General features: G+C 38.6%; 1 protein-coding gene across 1 annotated transcript; it reads right to left on the bottom strand.

Moving 5' to 3' along the window:
- Positions 1-2,968, bottom strand: LOC106401886 (protein trichome birefringence-like 10). Its single transcript, XM_013842495.3, has 4 exons — positions 2,153-2,968; positions 1,375-1,764; positions 1,132-1,290; positions 1-586 (listed from the first exon to the last, which is right to left on the bottom strand). Exons 1-4 carry the CDS (start codon positions 2,602-2,604, stop codon positions 208-210), a joined length of 1,380 nt encoding a protein of 459 aa, XP_013697949.2. The 5' UTR covers positions 2,605-2,968; the 3' UTR covers positions 1-207.
- Positions 2,969-3,400: the final 432 nt, after the last annotated feature.

Below are 3,400 nucleotides of genomic sequence, written 5' to 3'. Positions count from 1 at the left end.
TTTGTGTATGAAACTTTAATATCGTTCGAGATTTAATCTTTACAAAGATTGTCAACCTAATTACATATTCCCATCCAATGAAAAATAATCCCTCCATCAAAAAAAAATCACAAACCCTTGAGATCTTTTGAGCTTAGCATCTCCAAGAAAACACTAAGTGCAGAAGGAACAAGAGCTTGTTCTTTGTTCCCCTTGTTCTATCCAACGTCATGACACTGTGACATTTGCTTCCTTGACTCTTCTAGAAGAAGAAGCTTCTTGTTTCATAAACAACGCATACATGAGCTCGTTCCACGTGTCAGGAACACCGGGAAGGCACCAGTGGCTACAGTCTTGGCGATGAAGCGGTGCGGGACCAAGAGGGCCGAGATAGTAAATCGACGGGTGGCCATCTTTTCTTTGAGCAGACATTGCTGTGATGTTCAACGCTTTCAACTTAACAGTTTCTGATCTGTTGGAGTAATGTGATAACGCATCTCCTAGGATCTTTAACTGTTCCCATGTCTCTGATGAAACCAATGAGGTAGTTCCAATCTCAGGTAGTGTCTCCATGTTACATGTTCCTCCCGTTCTCCAATCTCCTCCCCTGTTTTCATACAACGAAGCAGCGCACAAATTGAAACTAAAATCAAAACAAGGAACTGACTTATTACAAGGAGTCCTAGTAAAGTGATATTTAGTTCAGGCCTGCGATTTCGGTTTCGGACCGAACCAAACTTTTGGTTTCTGGTTAACCAATTTTTTTTTAAATAATTCTGAAATTAACCGAATAACATTTTGGTTTTCAGTTTTCAAAACCGAAATTTACCAAAATTTGTTTTTTAAAATGAAAATTCAGTTCAACTCGGTTAAAGTTGGGTATTTTTGGTTAACTTTGGTTATCTTGGTTACGTTTAATTGATTAATGATTAATATCTGTCCAATTTTGGTATATACCAGTTTAATTTGAATATAATTTTTTTAAATAATAATTTGGTTAACTGTTCAGTTGGTTAAACCGAACTGAACCGGTAACCAAATTGATTTGAAAAGCCTTCTGAACCAAAGCGATTTCAAAACCGAAGTGAACCGAGAACCGAAAATTTTGGTTCGGTTCAGAATCCGCGGGGCTCTATATAAAAGTACACAAACCTGAAATGCACAGGGGCGAATGTTCGAAAGAAGACTCGAGTTTTATTAGAATCGACTTCGGTATGTATCCATTTCATAACCGTCTCCAAAGCTCGCTTATACGCATCATCCACATTCATCTTCAACTTCACTTCTCCTCCTTCTTGAAAGTAACATCCCCTGTAAACAGCATTTCAAGATTATGGTCACTGGAAACAAAAAAGAATCAAATAAAACGCTAGAAGATGATGATGAGAAACTCACGTTCTAATAGTCTTCCCATAGTTCCACCAATGCCCCGTATTAAACACCAAAACATCCGCACCTCTCCATTTGCTAGAAGTCCATTCCATAGTGTCCAGCTTCAAAGCTGTCTTAACCTTCTTGTGTGAACCTCTCGGTGGTCTGCCTTGAGGAACCAAGAATGGAGATCTGTAGTACTCCACCGTGCAGTTGTAGTCCTTGAATCTAAACACTAAGTAACCTGTGTGCTTTGTGATGGGACTCCCATTCACTTCATAAACCGAGCTCTCGTTCTTGACAGCAGAAGAGAGTAGACAGAGAAGAGACTCCCATTGGTTCCTTCCTATCGAGTCTCCAACAAACACTAGCCTCTTGTCCCTTAGCTTCTCCAGCATCAGTTTAGCATCAAACCTGTTTCATTAAAGAGAAGTATACTATGAAATGGAAGAGGAAGAAGGGACCATTGTAAAAGATCAAATCAAGAGAAGAAAAGAACAAAAAGGTACTAGCTTTAACAGCTAAAGATGATGACTTTGTTCGCGAGATAAAAAAAAACAGAGCTGACCCCCAAGATTGATCTTATCTTAAGCCGTGACTTTCGGACACAACTGGAGAAAGAGACCATAGACAACAACAAACAAAAAAACTCAAACAAGGCTCTCACTTCACTAATCTAAGATTCAATAACCCTTTTGGTTTCAGAGTCTATAATCTCTAGTAGTAAGGGATAAAGCAATCAAAGAGCAGAAACAGAGTAAGAACAGAGAGACAAAAGCAGAACAGAGTATTCTTCTCTCACCTAGGCAAATCACAGTGTCTAGGTTGCCATCTCCACTGAGTATAAAACAAATCAGACCTACCAAACTCGCTACACCTAAACCCTTCATCGAGAAATCTGCAATCTTTGGATCGATACAGAGGATACGACTCGTCCCAGACCCAGTCTCCGTCGAAGACATCGCACACATCTCCACTCTCCTCTAGAAACCCAACTCTGTTTGAACTAATAGTAGTGCTACTCTTGTTGTTTTCGAGTTTGAGCCAAACGAATCTGTCTGATTTATCAGAAAGGTTGTAGCTTTTCGCCGCGCTTCTGTAATCGAAGTAGAAGAAGCTCCATACGAGACAGAGACCGACTAAGAAGAAGCCCAACACTCCTAGAGACGGCTCGAGGACGAGCCTCGACCTCTTGAATCTCTTCAGAGCTTCGGAGATTGGCTTCTCTTCTTCGACTGGTGAGTTCTTGGACATGTTTTTTGGAGAAATTCAATAAGGCAGAGGCATGTCGAGGATTGTTAATGGCTGAAGCTGCTTTGCTTGGTAACTCAGTTTCGTCTTCTTCTTCTTCTTTTTATTTAATTATGACGAATGATGCGAAACACATGTGTCAAGGAAACGAGGAAACACTCTCATGGGTGGATGAATAACGCTTTTTTTTTTTGTTTTGGAAAAAAGTTTTAATCTTTCTGAAGAAAAAAAAGAAAAAGGTTTGGTTTTTTTTTGTCAGAAAAGAGAAGGCGAAGAAGAGACCAGAGAGCAAAAACAATGGCGATTCGGTTCGAATTCAGACAGGAGGAGGAAGTAGAAGAGAAAAGTCTCTTGTTGTCTTTTTGTGTTCACATTCAACAAGGAGAGAGAGGGGGAAGACGAGTGGCTATTGGTTGAGAATCGTGGGTGTTGAAATATTGATTCATTTATTTCTTATTTAACAAAAATCCAAAAATTAATTAATTCAATTTAGGGAGATTGATTATTTTCTCATTGAATAATGGAAGTAAATATGTGCTAATGTGGTAAGTTTGGATTTTTTTTTAAAATATGGATGTGAATGTTCAAAACTATTTAAGAAGTCAACAGCTAATAATATGACTAGATGCAGTATAAGAGAGTAAATACAGTTGTCACTAGTTCAACAAGACAAATATTCTTGCAAATCTACAAGCAGTAATGGCAAGTTTTTGTTAATTGTGTGTTTAGTCCAGGATTTGGTTTGATATTTTTCCTATATAGATTAACAAGCAGTCAAGCATAATATGACCGAGGTTAG

The sequence above is a fragment of the Brassica napus genome, chromosome C5 (genome assembly GCF_020379485.1).
Source record: "Brassica napus cultivar Da-Ae chromosome C5, Da-Ae, whole genome shotgun sequence".
NCBI lineage: Eukaryota > Viridiplantae > Streptophyta > Magnoliopsida > Brassicales > Brassicaceae > Brassica > Brassica napus.
Note: the sequence above shows the minus strand (reverse complement) of the source record. Positions and strands in the feature narration are given on the sequence as shown.